General features: G+C 44.8%; 1 protein-coding gene across 17 annotated transcripts in view; it reads left to right on the top strand.

The window, feature by feature from the left end:
• Nucleotides 1-20,182, top strand: part of BBX (BBX high mobility group box domain containing) — a 137,646-nt gene that overhangs the window by 78,890 nt on the left and 38,574 nt on the right. For all 17 annotated transcript variants that reach the window (XM_061454390.1, XM_061454394.1, XM_061454398.1 and 14 more), the window contains 4 exons: nucleotides 1,273-1,443; nucleotides 2,920-3,162; nucleotides 9,295-9,496; nucleotides 14,986-15,053. In XM_061454390.1, the coding sequence (XP_061310374.1) occupies nucleotides 1,282-1,443; nucleotides 2,920-3,162; nucleotides 9,295-9,496; nucleotides 14,986-15,053 (675 nt within the window). In that variant the 5' untranslated portion in view covers nucleotides 1,273-1,281. The remainder of the gene's footprint in view (nucleotides 1-1,272; nucleotides 1,444-2,919; nucleotides 3,163-9,294; nucleotides 9,497-14,985; nucleotides 15,054-20,182) is intronic.

Below are 20,182 nucleotides of genomic sequence, written 5' to 3'. Positions count from 1 at the left end.
AGCAAGCAATGTCTGAGGGTCCTTCAGCTTTCTGTGCTGTTGGGGTCTGCAGGGGAAGAGGCTGCTTACCCCCATTTCTGCTGCAAACAGGGGCATGTTGTCAGGATGCCAGTGGGTGAACCAACAAGAAACACACGTGGAAGAGATCAGGATTAGTGATCACTGAAATGGGGGGGATACAGAGGAGCATGGCCAGGGCTGTAGCTGCTGTTTGAGGGTGGCTCTGGGGAGGCATTCATCCTGGCTGTGGCACCAGGACTCAGGCAACTGGTGTCAGTGCAGGTGTCACAGCTTTCCCTTCTGCTGCTGTAGGCTGAAACATCGGTGCTCTAGCGGGCATCTTCCAGACAGCAGCATCCCGAAATGCAGCGCTTGCTTGCTGTGGGTTTCAGTACTCAGATGAGATGTACTGCTTTTATTTACTTACTAATTTGTTTGCCCCTTACTTAGGTAGCAGGTCTCTTAAGCCATCCCTTAAACCGGTGGTTAATGTGTGTTGAGCATGTATTTTTACTGAGAGGTAATGGTGACATACTTCTTTAGGTAAGGACACACACAAAGTTAGGTGCATAAGCAGATACAGTTTACCTTTTGATGCACTTGATTCAGTGGATGCTTTTGTTTCCTGTGCAAGGGCTCTTGTTGATGAGGACTTCGGGAGTGTCAGGGTGACTACTTCTGGTTGGTTGCTCCAAATTCATGTGTTAAAGCTTCAGTTCTCTCAGGCAGGGGGTCAGATGTCCCTACTGCGCCTTTTAATGGCACTTGGGAAACCCTAGCTCATAGCGTCATGGGGTTCTACATTGACATTGCTATATATAAGTGAGTGTTTACCAGATGAGTGGCTGGCAATATGTTCTGCTGCTAAAAAAGAGAGATATCCTGGTGTTTTCAGTTGCAAAACATGAAAACCTACAGTGGACACAGGCACGGAAGAGCTGTGGAGTTTCTCACTCAGTTGACTAGTGAAGCAGAGGGCTTTTCTCCTATCCTTTAGACAGGAGCCCCTTTGTGAGCTGGAATGGACAGTGTCTTTGCTTCATGCTCTTTAATTGTATGCTGCTAGTTAATTGCGGCACTAGGTGGAAATGGTAAGGCTGGAAAAGGTACATCCATGCTGTTGTTGATAATTGGAATAAATATCTGCTCTCTCATCTGAGAGTCTTACAGTAATGCCTCATGTACTTGTCACTGGTTCGTTTAAGTGTCCATATGGTGGTATTTTTTGCCTGAGCATTTTTTTGTGACCTTATGACTGTTTTTGCACGACAGGTCACAGTAATGAAAGGCAGTAGTAGGAGTAAGGATCATTCGACAGAAGGGGAAGGAACTGGGAAGCGACCAAAAAGAAAGTGTCTTCAGTGGCATCCCCTGCTTGCCAAAAAACTCCTTGACTTCTCTGAAGAGGAGGAAGAAGAGGAAGAGGACGAAGATATTGATAAGGTAGACTTCCTTGGATGCTTTGTCCATGAAGGGTTAATGGTGGGTCAGATTGTCCCTGGCTGTGCTTTCATTTTGTTTGCTTCTTGCTGTTCTTTTTTATGAATAAGAATCGCAAATAGAAAGAGGTGAGGCTGTGCTCATGAGGCTGTAAAGGCAAGTAGTAAATAACACAAAAGTGTGAATTCAGAATCTTGCACAAGACTTTAGATGCAGACAGTGGAGTTCTAACTGGGTATCTTGATCTAGCTCATGTTTTTGCAATGGTTCATTTTAGATGTGAAGCTACCCTGTTCTTGATAACCTGCTTGCAGTGGCTCTGGGGACCAAGCTATAGTTACCTTTGTTTGGGTTGGTTTTTTTTTTAATATTGAAAAAAGACAAAAATTAAAAGGGAAAAAGAAGGAAAAGGCCATCAACAACTTTTACTGGCTTTCCGTGTGAAATTCAACTTACCCTCCAAAGTATTGAGAGCACAGGGGGAATAATCTGTCTCTGGTCTCACACTTGATATTTCGGTGCTGTTCAGTGATGCTGGCCTTACCCTTCTTCCGTAAGGATCCCACAGTGTGGCAGCTCACAGGTGCACAGTTAACTCATCCTCTATAACAAGAAGTCAAAATGGGTTGTGGAGACATCATGTTTGCATCATATGGGTAACGTCCATATCTGCATCTTGACCTTTTCCTAAGGCAGGAAGGGAGAGGTTAGTGCTGAGGTGACTGCCTTGAGCCGTATACCGATAAGGAAGGGTGACCTTGACAAGGATAAGGAGGAGCCTGATCCTCTGACAGTGCTTTCTGTTGATCTACAGGTCACTTTCACAATGTGGTATAAAATAGCAGTGTTGCACTTGGGTAGGGATGGTTTTTTGTTTCATACAGTAATTTGTTTCATTCAGTCAGAACTAGATGTCTGCAGTGCATCCCTTGTAGGAATGATATGCTGCCCTATAAGTGGAGAGAATGTACTTAGCAGGGATACTCTGTTGAGAGATTTACCCTCTGACTGGGCAGCTGGGCAGTGTCTGCACTGCAGCATTGCTCACAGCCTGAGTTTTAAATGGCAGGAGGTGGGAAAAATCCTGTTACCTCTGTGTTTTCCTTCCTACGCGCTCTGTAGTCGCAAACACGACTGAGGTCCAAGGTAGCACTTCTCACCTCATCCCACTGAGATGATTTCTAGGTTGTAGGAAGGATCTCCTCCCTCCAGCCCTTTAGGGCTGTTAGTGGAGAATGGTCCTCAGCTTAGAAATCTGCTTCACTTGCAGGAGTTTAAATCTTGCAAAGAACATGAATAAACCTTGGGCTGTCAGGTGAGAAGATTTGATGTAGAACGCTGGGTCTTCTGGACACAATGGATGGCCTTTGGAGACAGGCGTGTGCCTCCGTGTGCATCTCCCTTGTCCACACGCGGACTCTGTCTCCATGAGACGCGTGGCTAGCTGGATTTACACCTGTCCTCTTTTGGCTCTGTTAGGTGCCGCTCCTTGGCGCTGACAGTTTAGAGCAGGATGCTGATGAAACCGAAGATGACGAGTCCTCGGAGCAGCGAGCTCGCCGACCAATGAATGCTTTTCTCTTGTTCTGCAAGCGCCATCGCTCCCTCGTGCGCAAGGAACACCCTCGCCTCGATAATCGTGGCGCAACCAAGATCTTGGCAGACTGGTGGGCTGTTCTAGATCCAAAAGAAAAGCAGAAATACACTGACATGGCCAAGGAGGTACGTTCCGTGTGAATAGTGGGTGCAGCAGGAGTTCATCGCATATTTGTCTTCTGTTTCTGTAGGGATTAAATGTTTTCTGTGGAGTCTTGCCCTTCCCTGAGTTCCTCAGCTTCCCCAGTGGATATACGGTCCCCCGAGAAGCTGCTCTTCTTGCTTTGATTCACTTGGTCCTTTGGACCAGAATGAAAGGAAAAGGGGGTCTGTGTACGCAAACTAACCTAGCTCTAGTAGTCGTCGGTACAAATAAGGTACAAATATTGGTATATATTCACTTTGTGACAGCTATCATCTGACAATCCCTGTGGTACAAGCATTAACACATGTATAGTGGCTGTTGAAAACAGTAACATACAGTTCAGCGTTAGCTGACTAGTAATACTTGGCTCAAGCTATACATATATAGCTTGATAATACAGGTTGCTGTTGTAATACAGGTGGACCAAATCAAAAGCGTAGTCAACAGATACTGACATTTGTACCTTTGATGCTAAAGAATTAAAACATGAGTAGTGTTTTACAAAGTTTCAGCAGTCTCTCCCTATGCACTGTTAACTGGTTTCTGATAAGGTTCTGATCAGGCAAAGTCCAATACCTGAATCAGAGAGCAGTACCTAACCGGGGTCCCTTAAGTGGGAGCAAGGAAAAGAGATTTTCCCCCAAATTTCATCAAGCATCTTTATGTCAGTTTGAAATTTAAATGAGGCTTCTTAAGAAATAGCTTGCTTGGCTAAGGTGACCCCAAGAAGGCTGCAGATATCATTAGCAGAGTGAGAGAGACACTTCGGTTGATAACAGGTCCTTAGGTTGATAACATCACCCCAAAACAGATCCCTGTAATTACCTGTGTGATGTAGATTGTGAGTAACCATCAGGCTCTGCATGGCAGGTTCGTTTTGAAGCAGGGTTTGTAATTCGCTGCCTGTGACACAGTGTCAAGACACTTGAGTCTCAGCTTTGTCCAGCTGTTCTTGATCTGTTCTGCATTCCCACTTATGGATTAGCAATGCTTCTTGAAATGCGTGGGAAAAGGGCAATGGGAGATGCAGTACAGATACAGAGGAAGGAAAGAGGAAAATGGAGAAGTGATTTTTGGAGGAAACAAAACTGATGGGACTGCTTTCCTTAACCTTTTGTCTTGCTGAGGGAAACTTATTAAGGATAAAAATAATTGCAGAACTTCTGTGTGAAATGACAGATCTGAAACTATTAATCACATTGTTGTAGAAATCATAGTTCCTGTAGTGATTTATTTATTGCTCTTGGCATGAAGAACAAATTGCATATTCAGCGTCAAAGTGAAACAATAAATCTGAGTAGTTTACATCACTACAACTAGTTCCAAGAATGCATAGAAGAGAGCCTATCATTTTTATTCTTTGAACAGTTTTATGTTACAACAATAATTAGCAGCTATAATGTGCTATTGCATATAGTTGGGCTTTCTTTACTAACAAGCCTCTTCTGTGAGTGTGTATTGGTTGTTTTGTTTCAACACTCGCTTTTGTGGTTAGGCTTACTGCTGAGACTGTCAAAAAGATGTTAATGTCTGTGCTAGTGCAAACCATTTATTGGTATTTTTTCCTAAGGAGAGCTCATTTAAAAGTCAGGAAGGTGAATGCTTTTGGAAGGATATAAAATTCCCCCTGTACCAGTAATGTTCTGTTTGAGTACCTAGATGTATAACCTCACTGATGTTTAAAATACAGTGGATGAGCTTCTGTTGCTTACATGTAGCTGTTGAGTGCCCTTTGCCTTCCAGTTTTTCACTGCATAGCCTCTAGCCACTGCTCTGTCAGGGCACACAGCTCCCAAAAGGCCCTGTGTCATATCTGCTACCCGCACATGTACCTTGAGCATCTGAACTGCTCCTCAGAGATACAAATGGTCCTGACAGAAGTGGTCCCTACTACAGTGGCTACAGCGCCTGCTTGTTTTATACTCTCAAGAATCATAGAACAGTTAGGGTTGGAAAGGACCTTAAGATCATCTAGTTCCAATCCCCCTGCCATGGGCAGGGACACTTCACCTAAAACCATGTCCATCCTGGCCTTGAACACTGCCAGGGATGGAGCATTCACAGCTTCCCTGGGCAACCCATTCCAGTGCCTCACCACCTTCTTCCTTATATCCAGTCTAAACTTCCCCTGTTTAAGTTTTAACCCGTTACCCCTTGTCCTGTCGCTACAATCCCTAATGAAGAGTCCCTCCCCAGCATCCCTATAGGCCCCCTTCAGGTACTTGAAGGCTGCTACTGAAAAATGCTTTTACTACTTGAAGCCACAGCTTACAAAACCCATTTAGATCATGCATCAAGCAAGAAGCTTTCAAGTTTCTCAACCTGCTTAGTACCAGCAGCGACTGTCTCAGCAGTGTGCAAACCAAGGCATTTGTGTATTTATTTACATATATCCAGCTGTATGCAAGTTCCAGGATTTTGGAAGATTGTGAGGCACCCAAACTTTTCCAAGTGGAATTATGAGAAGTTTCCTAGTGGTTTGGACATCTATGCCCCGATACCCATGGAGAGGGTAATCAGGTCTATAGTACCTATGCGTACCTTGGGGTGCTTTGATTACCTGAAAAACCTGGCCTCGTGCTCCTTCTGTTTTCAGTCTTGTGGCTTATGCTCTCTCATAGCAGCACTTGCCCTGGAGACCTGATGTTGCACCTCCGGAGCTCAGGGTCAGCTTCTGCTGGTGTTTGCTTTAGGAGCAGGCATTCTGTTTGTATCCTGCAGACTTCCTAGATCAACTTAACTTGGAAAGTTTCATTATCTAGGATATAAGCCCAGTAGCTGGTCAACACTCCAAGTGAAACCACAAGTATTCCTGCCATTTGTTAGCATTTCCCTTCACCGAGGGGAAAATGAATTCTGGCCACTTACTAATACACTCCAGCATTTTTAGTTGCTACAATAATAGGGGTAGTGTTGTTCTGTTAACTCCTACAGGGGTTACTGGGAACATACAGCTGCCTTGGAAAATATCCAGTGAGATTATTGTTGTTCAAGCCCTGTTTCCTTGCTAGAAAACACTTCATTTTAAAATATGGCTTTGCATCGCCCAGGCAGTCGGGATTGTTTCCTGTTGGGAGCAGCCTGATAAACCACGGATGCTGCTGTTCAGTGGCAGAGCTGAACACTTCTTCCCCACAGTGCTTGGCCAGTGGTGTCACAGGTACAGTCAGCAGGACTGGGAGCTTGGTATCCTTGCTTTGGCACCTACCTTAGGACAGATGTTCTGGCTTGTTGGTTGGAGTCTGGCGACTTCACTGGGTGATGTATGGACCACAACGTGTAATGCGAACCCTGAGTCCTTCAGGAGTGAGAAATTGGGATTAGTGAGAGTGTAGGATTTTCTGGGGAGTTCTTACTCTTTGTTAGATGTCTGGGATTCATGTGTAATAGCCAGTTGGTGGGATTTAAGCATACATTTGGAGTTAAGCAGGTGCTAACTGCTGCCATGAGGTATAGCTGCAATACACTTGTGAGCTCCTGCTCCCACCTCACTGGTGATGAGAGCAGCTCGGAGTTGCACTGAAGCACGGTGCCTTTTCAGACCTCAGCTTTGAACTGGTCCTGCTGCGTACCACATCTTTCCCTGGGCTTTCCCAAGCCAGAAATGATGCCTCAGACCGATCCTGCAAATATATCCTGTGCTTTTTTATCTTACCTGGAACTTCGGGACATGACCCTGCTGCTCTGCCCCTGCCAGTCGTGTGGGAACCAAGGTGGTGTCTTTGCATTGCAGGTTAAGGGCTTTATTTCCTTTAGTGACTTCAGGGATGCCCTTAGGCTGGCTGTGCTAAGTTGGTTCACCGCACAGTTGGTTGAATGGAGGAAAACAGTAAGCTTTGCTGTTGTCTTTGGCATTTTCTCGTTGCTGTGTAGCTCGTTTAAGTTACCTTCTCACGCACTGGCAAGCAGAATCTATCGCTTCATTTTGGGCCCTGGGCTAATAGTCACAAAAGTCAATCCGGAAAGTCTTTCTGACCTTCATACGTTTTGTAAAAGTACTTCTTGGTCATTATTTGACTTACTACATTCTCTTCTTTGGTGTGTCTTGAAGCAGTGGCAGTGGATGCTGTGTTGTCCTCCCTCAGTTTGCTCCCTCCCCTTCATAGCACAGTACTCACTTCTTGGCTTTGCAGAGGGAAAAAATCCATTCCTATACCAGCTCACTTGAATTGCTTTTGTTGGGAACTGATTAAAAGCTTATTGCTGCCTTGTCTTGCAAATGGCATGCACTCTGGTTCTCATTTGATGGGCAGCCTGTCGGCCTGTCACACTGCTCCATAGAATAATTCAGTTGCTCAAAGCAGCAGTGCTGATCTGAAGAGCTTATGTGCCTCATTGCTAGCAGTTCTGCGCTTTTCACTCTGCAGGCTGGAAACATGATTTGTGAGTGGGCTGTGGCTTTAACAATGGAAGGCAAAGCTGCTCTGCTGTGTGTTTCCTTTCTGCTTCTTCCCTTATCCCCTCCCCTTCCCTTCCCTCCACCAGGCTATTTCTGTGGTATACTGAGCACCCAAACCAAAGTGAGGGAAAGGGAAAGGGGTGAAGTGAGAGGTGTCACAGTGCTCAGTTCCCATGTTTGATGTATACACCCTCTTCAGAAAGCACAGCATGTATGTAGGTCAGCAGTCCCTGCAGATTTTTATTATTTATAGCCATTTCTATAAATACAGGACTTCCTACAGCGCGTTCGTGCGGTGCTGTGCTGCTTGTAAACTGAAACGGTTTTATCCCTGCTACGGTCTGGAGGTAGCAAGTGCCAGCTAATAGATGAAGACGGAAATGAAAGTGAACGATATCCATGCGATGGCAGTCCTGCCACAAGGCATGGCACTTATTGATCCGGGAGAACACTGCAGTGACTCTATCAGAGGGCAAGGTTTTCAGTGCTCTGTCTGGATTTGATACCCAAGGGACTTTGTTTTCCCCTACTCTGCATGTGTTCATGTGCAGGCATGTACGTAGGTGCTCCTCTGTGCTGTAACTGGGGCCGATGACAACCAAGTGGGTGGGAACATGTGAAATCATGGAAGAAACTTCCTGCAGCTGCCCTGCCGCGTACATCAGGATAGAACTGCTCTTGTGGTTGTTTGACACCATTGAGAGCTACCTAGGGCACGACGAGGATGTATCGGGTTCCTTCTTGCTGCGGTGAGCACTGGTACTCACTGCGTAGGCTCCCACAGCAGCCAGTGCTGTACACCCCTATCAGTTGTTAGGCAAACATTTGCAGCTGGAATGCGTGGCATGTTCCTCTGCTCTCCACCTTGCATAGCAACACGGTTAAAATACTGAGATGTGCTCTTTTCATAGCCGTTAGCACTCAGAAATCTTGTTTTATCTGGTCAGCAAGGCACTTGGAAAACATCACCCTTGCATTCTGTGAAGAAAATGGGTCCCCATCCTTCTCCCTACTCCCCAAAATGTGCAGGATCCAGAGCTTTTCCCCCACCCCCCCATGTATAGTCTGTCTTCATTCATTTTGCTGCCACATGCCAAGGGTATAGCAAACAACTGATACGCGTGCTGTGTCTCAAGGCCAAACTAAGTTTTAAACGGGGCCAGTTTATTTTATGCAGCCATGAAGCGTGGTACATTCTAGAAGGAGCACTGGGATGATGTACTGGAAGTTGCTGAAAACGAGATGGTGCTGATAGCGGTTTATTTATGGTACCTGGTTTGGGAAAGCAGATACTCCAACATTGTAAAATACAGAACTTTTAGAGTGCAAAGTGAGGGGCACCATGCTGCATTTATTGCTAAATGTATGCTTTGATTTCATTCAAGCCAGAAAGGGAACAGAGATCATACCTGTAGAAGATCCAAATAGATGCTCAGCGTGTGAGCAAGCAAGGTGTGGGGAGCAGGTTGCAGGATCAGAGCTTCAGCCTTCTCTGGGTGATAAACCCTCACGAGAGGAAAGAGAAAACCCGCTTCGAAATACAGCTCTACTGTCTTAATATTTCTTCTTATTAAATAGTGTTGGCAGTCAGACTATAAGCATGTGAATAAACTGTTAATATTTAGGGGTTATTTATTGTATTAAATCCTCTTACATGCAGTGCACTCTGTTGTCCTCTGAATAGTATAATGGTAATTTTCCTCTTCTTTTCTAGTACAAGGATGCTTTTATGAAGGCAAACCCAGGGTACAAGTGGTGCCCCACTACAAACAAACCTGTAAAAACCCAGACATCCACTGTAACAAGCAGGAAAAAGCTATGGGCCTTTGCATCAGATGCTACAAAAGACTTACCAAGCCCAAGGAAAGTGACGACAAAAAGTGAAGAAATGCCGCAGCTTAACTTTGGGATGGCAGGTGAGATTTCCATCTCTCTTACTCAGATGTAGCATCCTCATTGTGTTCGCGGCTGTGGCATGGAAATTGAATTGCAGTTTCTTCGCTGCACGTGGTACTGCAGTACAAATACCTTTCATTTTCCAGATTACGTTGCCAAGACTGTAGTTAAACCTCTGCTAAAATACTCCTTACTGCCTGATTACTTTCAAGAGTTGAGTCCAGATATGTGGCACCATAAACCATATCCTGTTCGGGGTCCAGATTTGATTGTTTTGCTTTTAATTCCAGTTTAGCTGCAGGTAGAGAGTTTCATTTTCTAGTGGAAAAGGAAAACCCTGATTATTGTGCATTCTTTTTCATCGAGCATTGTACTATGCTTAGTAATTAATTTATGGTCACCTATAGAGTTGAAGGTATTGACATTCTTTTGGATGATTGTACTGGTGGAGCTAGATTTTTGTATTTAAATCAAGAGAAGGGTCATTTAATTTCACTTAAAATGTGCTCCTCTGCCCATTATACTTTAGAGGGGCACAATCTAACCTTTTAAACACTAAAAGAACTAAAATCCATTGATAAGTGTTGGTGGAGTGCCTGGACTGGTGAAAGGCGGATAATCTCTCACTGATACCCGCAAATAGCACAACTGTTGCAGTTGTGGCCTTGAAGTACCAAGACATCACTGTTAAATATTGGCAGCTTCAGAACTTAACAGTCAAGTTATTGCTTTTTTGTGGTTTAAGGTTTCTGATTTTACCAGTACTGATGTGTTTGAAACTTTGTCCTGTCCTGCCTTGTGTAAGACAAGTGTGTGGCAGGTAGGACTTTCCTGCTTGGAGAGACTGTGAGCTGCAGAGTGGAAAATGGTTTTATGGACCAAGGGTTAAAGGATAAAAAGGGATCAAAAGGCATGTATACCTTTTTGCTAGTGTGGTGGTATAAAAATTGCTGTAATGAAGTTCCTTCTGGCTATCAAGGAGCTGTGAAATGTGATGAAAAGAAAGCTTTTCATGCCACATAGTGGTGCTGTATGGGAGACCAGATCTAAACATTGCAAGCCCTATCATCCCGTTCTGCTTTTTCATACCAGAGGAGTAACTTCTGTGCTCCTTAAAGGTTTAGTGACTTCACATAAAGAACAAACAATAGGTCATGGTCTGCTTCTCTGCCATCCCCCATGGCTCTTGCTAGACTATCCCAGTGTAGAGTTTCTGAGGAGAGAGAGATCGTAAGACAGCAGCTGTCAGAGGACAGAGAACTTAATTAGGAACTACTCTAATCCATTGGTTTATCTGTAGAGCCGTTCCCTTCTGAATGGAAAAGGCCGTTTTGTGCTACCTGTGGCTTTTTGTTTATTTCTGTATATTTATATAGAATATATAGTATTTGATTACAGGCTGAGTAGTGACTATAGTAATTCACAGCGGTCTCACTCCAGTCCTCAAGCCAGTGAAGAGTGGCTGTTCCTTGAGCATAGCAATAGCTCATAAAATAGCAACAGCTTCTGACAGAGATGTTAGCAGCATCCAAATCATGACAAGTCTGCCATGCCAAATGGATTACTGTTTTGTCAACTGTATACCAGTTTGTGCTAACTACGTTTTATTGGGTTCTTCTCTCCTTGACTTCTTGTCATAGTTCAGTTCAACTCTGACTTTATCTGGCCCAACCTCTTTTAAAACCCGGGCTGTATACTATCTGATGAACTAAAATGTATCTGAACCATCTCCAGAACAATTTTACCTTTGAAATGCCATTGTCTGTCTTGCATTTTTATGGCAGATAGCTTCCTAGGACAGGGATTCTAGGATTCCGGAATCACTCCAGGAAATCTGCTTTACTTATTGGTAGTTGTTAATCCTGTCTTGATTGCTTTTTACATATTACATTTCAGTTTGGGAAATGTAATACACAGAGAGTAACATCTTCCTTCCCTAAGTCCCATACAGGCCATATCTCTCCTTTATTTCTGGCATTCCAACAATAGCCACCCCACTTTTAAGTCTCTCATGTTTACATATTGTTTTGTCAAGAAACTGAGGTGTGGCACCAGCATTGGGCTTCTGAGCTGCGGATCCAGTGCTGGTGTCCTTGCTCATCCAGCCTGGAAGCTGTAATTCAGCGTGTGTCTCCTGATGTGGCTCACCTGTGAGCTGTTATAGGGTGTAGTGCATAGGCAGTTGCTGTTCACAAGTGAACATGACCGTCGCAGCATCTGCCCTCGCAGTGACAGAGCTAAGTGAGCAACAGCTTTGCTGTACAGATGTGGAAGTTTCCCAATACTTCCACATATCTGCATGAGGAAACAACCATCTGGACCAAAATGCTTTTTAATGAAGCAAAGGATGTGGAAAAGGCACTTCCTAGAGTAGGCAATATCCTAATAGAAATGCAGTTTTTCTGTTTTAGAAGGAAGCTTAATTCTGCACCCACATACAAGTTAGCTGAAACTGGGGCTTGCTGGCCTTCTTCCTGCTTAGCTTTTTGTCAGTTCTTTCTTTCCTATGACTGAAAAACTGCCGTGATGAGCTAGTCAGCCTGCAGAACACTTAACCAGACCTATATTAACAAAGTACAGCGTTCCCAAATAGTGAGATAGCTCTAAGTTTCATCAGTATTAAAAGCTGTTGGTAAAGTCATGATGAATCCATTCTGCGTGTCAAATGTATGTGTGCTGTTCTCTCACTCCTGTTGATTTACTGTAAATCGCTTTAAAACAGCACTTAAAATTCTTACGTCTTCATACCAGTAAGTTCTTAGTGCCATAAGAGAAACACCATTGTGCTGTGAAGACACCATAAACACATGGCAGTGTTTGCCTATGGACATTTTGTCTTCCCTTGGATGAAGTTGATTTGGGTTTTATCCTGGCGAGACATCCAAGCACCCAGCCCTCTGCTACAGCTGCAGCAGAAGTATTCAAGCTGTTTAAGCACCGAATTAAACGTTCACTTCCCACTTAGCTGTTGTTATTTTCCTTCCCTCTTAATTTTTACACTTAAATAAACAGTTGAAGTACTTGATTCCTTTGGGGGATGGGGGTGGAAAGGAGTCCTCTCCTTGTCCTGCTCTTCCTTGCTTGTTTGAAAGGCAGAAAGCTGAAACCACCAAGAATACAGAATTTAGAAGAGGGGAGAGAATTTGACAGTTGTAAGCTGCGTGTTCTCCAGTTGGCCAAAACTGAGGAGGAGAAAAAGACCCACAGGTGACTAAAGGGAAGCACAAGAGCCATCAGTGTGATGCGGGATAGGAAGGTGCTGCATTGCAGGGTGTCAGGCAAAGTGTTTTCAGGAGCTGTAGAGAAGAGTTAATGCCATTGAACAGAGCACGGCTGATCTGAGGTGGTTGAACTCTACTGGGAACAGCTGGAGATGGGGAGGAGAGCTACAGGGACTGCTGGGATAGTGGGAGGTGGACATGCTAGATAACATTAGGAGGTCTTGATTTACTTAGGCTAGGAGAGCAAGTGGAAGAATGGTGGTCCTGTAAATGCAGAAGAGGGGAAACATCATTCAGGGAGAACAGTTATTTAATCCAAAAGATTATGATGGGTGCAGAGATCTCTTCCCATCTCTCCTTCCTCCACATTAACTGCCTGCTCAGGCATCATCTTTCAAGGTACGTGTTCTTAAACGTTCTGATGTCCTCTTGCTTGAAAGACCAAATGGTTTCTGATCAAGTATTTTGGTGGCAAACAGTTCCTCCTGGATCACTTAGAATTGTACTTAGGTACTTGGCTGGCCCTTTCCATTTTCTGTCTCTGTTTCCTCAATCACTTCTTGTTACTAGATCCTATGTTTCTGATAGTGTCTTGTCTCTTTTTAGAAACTTAATATATTTTTTACTTTAAAATGCAAAGTTTAAAAAACCAGACCCACAAAACTACAAAAAAACCCTCACGCTTCTACCTCTTTATTCTGGTAAAGCTAAGAATTCATTCCAGGTGAACACTGAGGTTGAAGCCAGATGCAATTTAGGCTGTATTCCTTAACATGAGCCACTCTTCTGTCCTGGAGATAGTGGATGAACCTGGTTTATTCACCTTGCTCTCCTCTGCTTCTATCTACTGCTGTCTTAAGAGAGTATTATAGAAAGTTACCCTGTGAATGTCAGTGGGAGATGCTGCCTGAAGGAGAACTTGTGGCACCATCTGTGGTATTGACTTAAACAGCACCAGTGGGTATTCTTACGAACTGGATCTTGATCATCTGTAGCACTGAATCCTTTGGAGTTTTATAGGTAGAGATTTGGCCTGTGTCAGCTGAAAAGAGCAACAGATTCCTCAGCTTTGCACTTGAGTGGGAATGGGCCAAGGGATTTCCCAGTGGGCATTTTGGTTGCAGCTATTCTGCATCCAAACTTGCGTAGCAAAATGCAACCCAGTGAACAAGAGTAATTGTGCTGGTTGGCCTCCACGCCAGGAAACGGTCCTGGGCACATGCCACTTCTTGTTGTGGAGAGAGTTTTTGTATAGTTTGGTGAAAGGGAACTGGAAAATGTGAGTGCACAGTAGGTGAAACCTGAGGGAGGTTCCTTACCTTTGATACCGCATCAGTACTGAGGTTTGTGACTCAGCAATGCAGCAAGGATAATGCTTGCCTTTCACATTGGGGTTGGTTGGTCCACAGGCACTCTCCCTCTCTCTACATGATGCTCTTTAAACCCAGGACTCTGCACTGCTTCCAGGGCACTCCCCCAAACTCAAGACAATTAGTCTTCATAATGATGAAGAGCGACCGCTGTTCTGAGTGGAAAAGCCACCCCATGAGTAATGCAGTGCCAGTGTTCGTTGCTTTCACTTCTTGTGGTTGTTTTCCGAGCTCCTGAGGTGCAGGAAGGCTGGAGGCAAGAAGCTGTCAGCAACAAATGCTTGGAGAAAGAACATTTCTATCCCCATTTTACTTTCCTCAATTATAGATTGCATTGGCAGGGCAACAAGTAGGCAGGCAGCTTGCCTGGCCAGGGCCTGCACTGTTCTGGCACAGAGGATCAAGCGCTTCAGGCTGGCGCTCTTCACCACTAAATGCAGCTCTAAATTAAAGCTAAATGAAAATAGGAATTTTGCTTCAGAGCTTGATCCTGTCACTTTGTTCCATCCTTTTATTTGTTCTGTGGCTGAGGAAGGGAACCACGGTGGGAGCATCTATTGAGTTATAAACACGTGTGATATTAGAGCATCCTTGTGTATATTTATGGATGAGATCATTACAGTTGCTGTTTTAAAGATATCCATCTCTGTAGTACATAAAACCTTTGGCAGTAAAATTGTAAATCCACGCAATGGGGTGTTAAGCACACAAATCCAATTAAATCCTTCAAACAGCTTTGAAAGCCTCTCCCAGAGGGTGCAGAAATGGTTATTTGTGATTCTCTTGAACTGCCTTTTATGGCAGCTTGCTTAGAGTGTCTGTGACAAGTAGTCTTCTGGGGGTTTAATGCTGCAAATGGTACGTTCTTTAACCAAGCAAATGAATAAACTGAAGACTTGGTTTTACTCTTTTTAACAGATCCTACACAAATGGGAGGTCTGAGTATGCTGCTTCTAGCCGGGGAACATGCCCTGACTGCACAAGAGGTAAGGAGCTGCCTTCTCTTCCTCCTGCGAGCCCTCAGTTTAGATTGCTCTGAAGAAGAGTATTTGACCAGTGGGAAATGAAGTTTAATACTCATCTTGGGTTAACCTCAGGTTGGACTGAAGTGTGAGCCCTGCGATGCAAGTCCTGCATCCCAACTGTGAACGTAGAGGTTGGGCCCAGTTTTTCTCTCTGCTCAGTATTAATTCTGCTGACTATTTGATCACACCAGGCAGGTCTGCCCCATGAGACAGGTCACAGGTAGAAAGGTTGAAATACAGCGACTGTGTTGACAAACAAGTGATTTTGTTTGGGCAGGGATTTCATGTGCTTGTGCAGCGCCTCACACAACTGCATCCTTGGCACTGATGCAAAACAAATACCTGATAACTTCCATACGGTCAGTGTCATTGTAAATGCATTCTGAAACCATGCAAGTGCTAACAAGCAGCCCCAGTATTGCAGTCTACTCCCTGTTTGCCATCACAAGCATTTCGTTTTTAAGGGGCTTAGTAAATGAAAGAGTTCCTGTAGATACCCAGTAGAGTGGTCTTTCTTTTAGACTAATTATTATTTATGATCTATTGGGCCGACTTTGAGCACTGTTCAAAAGGTGGCTTGTACGCTGGGTAAAAGAAGTATTCACTGCCATAAATCTCTAGCCTGGAAAGAGGAGCAGTGGAGGTGAGGAGGGTTTCTGTTCCCTTTTCTTGTTGTTACTGGGAGGGCAAGCAGTAATTAACTACCTATACATGGTACCTCCAAATGTAAACTGAGCAGTGCATTTGAGATGGATTGAGCAGCTTGGCGCATCAGTTTGAGCAGGTCAAGCCTTCGTGCAGATGTGGGTACCGGCTTACTGTGCTGCAGCCTGACAAGTGAGAAACACTAGGGTAAGGTTGGCAGAAAAGTTTGTTTTGTGCTAAAATGACAATGTTCTGAGGCTTTCAGACTGTGAATCTTTATACTTGGAGTTTAAAAACTGTTGTCACTATGCTGTTCTGTTGAAATGAGAGAGAAGGTGTATTGTAGTCACAGGTGCTCAGTTCCCTTAAGAAGGGTCTTTGCTATGATCTTGTGCGTTGAGCTTGATTTTTACATGCAGAGTGCTTCAAGTAGTACAATTTGAGATGCCAGTGAAGGAATGAAACTTACACATGGATTTAGAGACAAAAACTGATGTTTTGTGATTGATTTAGTATATGAATAAGATTTTTAATTGGGACTTCCTTTTTTGAGCAAAACCCACATTTCTGATGCACCTGCATAAACCCCATTTTTTTTCTGGCACAAGCGTGCAGCCTGGCTTGTCATGTAACATTTACTTTATGTATAAGCTGTGCCACGCTGTGCTTTTTTGGCCCTGTCGTCTTCTTTTGAAACCTGGTCCTCCTCATCAAAGAGGCAAGCTGTGTAATCTGCTGTCCCCAAAACGTAAAGCAAAATGATTGTCATAAATACAGCCTGAACAAAACTAGCGGGAGGGCTTTGTTGGCTGTTGTTAGAATCATGGTGGGCCAGAAATTGGCTCATACTTGCTCACGAGTTGCTGTGTTTTAGTTGTCCTATGCTCTCTGAGAAGCAGGTGTGAGAGCACCTTCCCAGGAACCAAAACTGCACATCTGCAATACTTTCAGAGGGTCCCCTGTGTAAAACACATCCTCTGGAGCAGTGTGTGCTTGGTGTTCCCAAAGGGACCTAAAACGTTCAGTTGTCCTTACTCCCTCCTTCCTAACTCCTGCTATGCTTCTGTGCGCTGGGAAGCTTCCTCAGTTTCTTTGCATGGTAGCCCTGATGTGCCTTCTATTTTCCTTTGTTTCCTTTTGATTCTCTGTTTCAGTGCTGATTAGATAGGTACCGAATATTTCTTAGGCTTGTGATTCCCCAGATGCAGTAAAGATCCTAAACCTGTTCAGACTTGGATAACAGAGCAGCAGAACACTCCCCATCCTGGGGCATGTGGACATAGGAGACATAAGATGCTCATCTTTGCATGCCCGTGGGACAGCCTGTGGTTGGATTTCCATGCTTATGCTTGAATGCAGTTTCACACTCCAGCCACCATTTGGGAGGTTAGCAGAGCATCCTGGGCGGTGTTACGACAGGCTCAGTAAGAAGATCAGGAATTCTCTGTAGGATTGGTAAGCTGCTTTCCTCTTCAGTGGAGCTGTGTTCTGTTGGATTTGGTATTAACATGAGGGTAAGTTGATGTACTAAGGTGACTGTTGTGGTATTGTCAGTGAGGAGGTTCAGATGTTGCTTTACTATGGAAAACATAGGTATTGGGTTTTTATGCTTGTAAGTATGTAAATATGTAATATATCTAAAACCCTGGCATTTCTGTTTAAAAAAGAATTCTCTTACTTGATACCGCAGTCTTCGTTATCTTTAACGTGTGTCTGTACCTGTAAGATACACATGCATATGTGTGGTACTTAAACTGAGGGGCTGGCAGACATAAGATTCCTTATCAACATACAGCTGGCTGCTTGTGTGTATGTATGATTATGCGGACTTGGGTGGCCTTGTAAGCAGAGGTCTTAAATACCAAAAGTTGTTAACAGAAAGGAGGGCAGCCCTGGCATAGTTTGCTCAGAAACTGGGAGACGATGAGGGGAATTAAAGGTCTGCTATTATTCAACACGCTCTGATTCTCTCTCAAGTGTGTTAAATGGGTGTATCGGGACTTTTCAAGTCAGGTGTTTAACCTTTGGGTTGTTGGAAGCCCAGATGTCCTGTAACATAGTGAGCCAGTGGGAGGAGGAGTTCAGGCCTGTGTGGTCCTGCAGGAGGATGGGAAGAGGCACAGCAGGGGTGTTTAAGGAATCGCCTCGATGCTTCAGTCACCATCTCTGTGTAGTGTGTCACCCATCATGTTCCTGTTTCTGTAGTTTATTCAGTAAAGAGTTGTTCTCCTCCCAGAGTTCAGTGCTGGTACGTGATTGATTTCCAGGCAGCAGCTGGAGTCACTAAGCAGATAGGCAAAAGAAGCTACAGACCTTACCAGCAGCAAACTAAGGATGTGGACCCAGACCCACCTAACTTCTGGGTCCTCTCACCAGTTGCACAAGACTGTGTTGTGTGTATATGAGCGTGTTTTGTTGAACACCCCAGCGGAAACACCCAGCAGGTGCTGTCCCTGTGGTAGACAAAGTCCCCACGTCAGGCTGATGCGCAGAAGGGATGAAGTTGTGTGAAGAGGGCTCCTTGCCTGCCCGCTTGCCTTGTCCTTTACTCGCCCGCCGGGCCCTTTCCTTGCCTTACAGCAGCACCTAGTGGCCTGTCTGTAGGTTACTGCCCAGAAATCCTGGGATGTAGTCCCAGTCCAAAACCTGGCTTTCCTGCGAGTTTCCCCCCTCTTGCCTGTGCCGGGCACATCAGGACTGCAGTAAAGCCTTGCATCGTTCTGCACAGAACATGAACCAAGGGCTGTCCTTCACCTTCCTTTGGCGTGATCCGTTTTAGAGCAGGTAACGGCAACCTGCAGGGAAGAGGAGGCTATGGAGGTGTTGTGCTTGTGGTTTCTTTGAGAACAGAAGGTTTATCTTGCATGCAGTGCTGGTGCTGAAGCTGGTGCGAGGTGGTATCACCTGCAAATCAGAAGTGAAAAGTCTCTCAGTGCAGCAGAGGGTACGCTCAGAGGATGAACAAGGAGAAGGAATGAGATGTTGAGGATGTTTCATCACAGCAGGAAATGAGACGTGCACAATGGCACTCTCTGTGCATCCGTTCCCTCTGGTAATTATTGCAGTGCTTTGATTGGGTTCAGCCTAGCAGAGGTTGGAAGTCTTGGAGATAATAAATTTTCCCACAAGTCAGGAGCATATGGGGAGCAGCTGAGTAGAAGAAACAAGCTCAAATTAGTGCTTCTGTCAGTAAAGGCGACAGCATTAGCTTTCTAAAGGTAATAGAAATTGATAGGAAAAGCATTGTTGGTCTGACCACAAAATAGCCTCTGGGTTACTGGGCACCAGCAATCTGTCCTTGACACACACAGCTGTAAGAAACTGGCTTCACACCTTCCACAACTTGTGGTTCCTGTACCACGAGGTGACCAAGCTGTGCCCGACCCCAGCGCATGGCCTCGGAGGCAGCAAGAAGGTTCATCCTCCCTCACCGTGCCTGTCAGGAGCGAGTGCCTCCCAGCACTGGTGTTGCAGGGGCTGAGCCATCGCAGCCCCTTTCAGGAGGGCTTCTTTGCTCCAGCACGGTGCTCCTGGGGTGGCGTGGGTCAGCGGCTCCTAACTTGGAGCTGCTTTGTGCTGTGTCAGTTCAAATGGGTGTTGGTAGGCTCATGTGGACGTGCCCTTGGGTAGGTAGCTGGGGACCTGCAAAGCCGCGGTCTTTTCTGGCCTATTTCTGGCAGCATCCCACCAGTGAAATGGCCTGAAACAACCAAATGAACCCTCAGGTATACAAGCAACATCCTTATGTATTTCACACCAGTGCAGAGACTCAGACCTTCAGAGAAGGGTCACTCAGCAGCAAGATTGGTACATTGCATCCCTGGTACAACCCACAGCACTGCTGAGGCACGGGCATCTTCCACACATCATAGAGAAACTTGTGAAAAGCAGTAATAAACGTTACATCAGTGAAAACAATAGCACAAATCACTGAAAAAGGAAAAGACGGGCATTTCAAATACATTCTTTATAAGCCTTCGGGTTGGTATACTCCCGTAGTACACTGATAATACATCCTGCTTGGTGTTTAGTAAATATAATAGAAGCATATCTCCTAGGAGGCACTGTTACTGCTTGGTTTTACAGCAGGAAGAAAGAAGTACAGTTGTGCATGTAAGCAAATTGTTGTGTGGCATAGTTCCCCTTGGGAACTACACACCGTTCTTGGCCTGTGGGTTGCTCTGACTGGATTTAGTGTTTTCCAGGGTAGTATGGGTAGCAGATTCCTGAAACAAAATGCCACTGGTACTATGGCATCTTGGACAAGCAGGAGCAGCAGTACAAACTGCATGTGCTGTAGGCCTGCTTATTCTGTGGTGCTTTGTGCTTACCAGCAACAGAGGTGGTTGCTAGCTAAATCTCACACATGCGTTCACTAATAAATGCTGTTGACATACAGAAACACATTTGCATCAAAATGTTGGAAGTAAACTGAAATCTTATGG

This window comes from Pezoporus flaviventris, unplaced genomic scaffold (assembly GCF_033815535.1).
Source record: "Pezoporus flaviventris isolate CSIRO_AGI_PZ_B2104156 unplaced genomic scaffold, CSIRO_AGI_Pfla_v1 ptg000015l, whole genome shotgun sequence".
NCBI lineage: Eukaryota > Metazoa > Chordata > Aves > Psittaciformes > Psittacidae > Pezoporus > Pezoporus flaviventris.
The sequence above is the reverse complement of the archived record's forward strand: the minus strand, read 5'-3'. Positions and strand labels throughout refer to the sequence as shown.